At 48.7% G+C, this 263-nt stretch overlaps 1 protein-coding gene across 1 annotated transcript in view; it reads left to right on the top strand.

Annotated features, from left to right (window-relative positions):
• The window catches only part of ranbp2 (RAN binding protein 2), an 18545-nt gene that overhangs the window by 14823 nt on the left and 3459 nt on the right, over window positions 1-263 (top strand). Inside the window, exon 20 of the mRNA XM_035676921.1 lies at window positions 141-243. Within this exon, the coding sequence (XP_035532814.1) occupies window positions 141-243 (103 nt within the window). The remainder of the gene's footprint in view (window positions 1-140; window positions 244-263) is intronic.

Below are 263 nucleotides of genomic sequence, written 5' to 3'. Positions count from 1 at the left end.
TCTGACTGGACCTCTCACATTCTGTCATTAATGCTGTATTCGGTTTAACTTTGAGTCAGTTTAAACAATTTGTTGTTGTTGTGAATCTAACATCAAGAGAGCATCAGTGTCATTGTACTTTAATTCCTAAATTGTTTCAGGATGCGGAGTTAAACCAAGTTGAAAAGGCTCCCAGCAGCCCCGCGGTGGCCCTAGAAGAAGAGCCGACGGCGAGCCCGTCATCCAGCGTCGGCGCAGAAGCTGCGGTCGGCGCAGAAGCTGCG

This window comes from Morone saxatilis, unplaced genomic scaffold (genome assembly GCF_004916995.1).
Source record: "Morone saxatilis isolate NCDOM2014 unplaced genomic scaffold, NCSU_SB_2.0 Contig5, whole genome shotgun sequence".
In the NCBI taxonomy this organism is placed as follows: domain Eukaryota; kingdom Metazoa; phylum Chordata; class Actinopteri; family Moronidae; genus Morone; species Morone saxatilis.
Note: the sequence above shows the minus strand (reverse complement) of the source record. Positions and strands in the feature narration are given on the sequence as shown.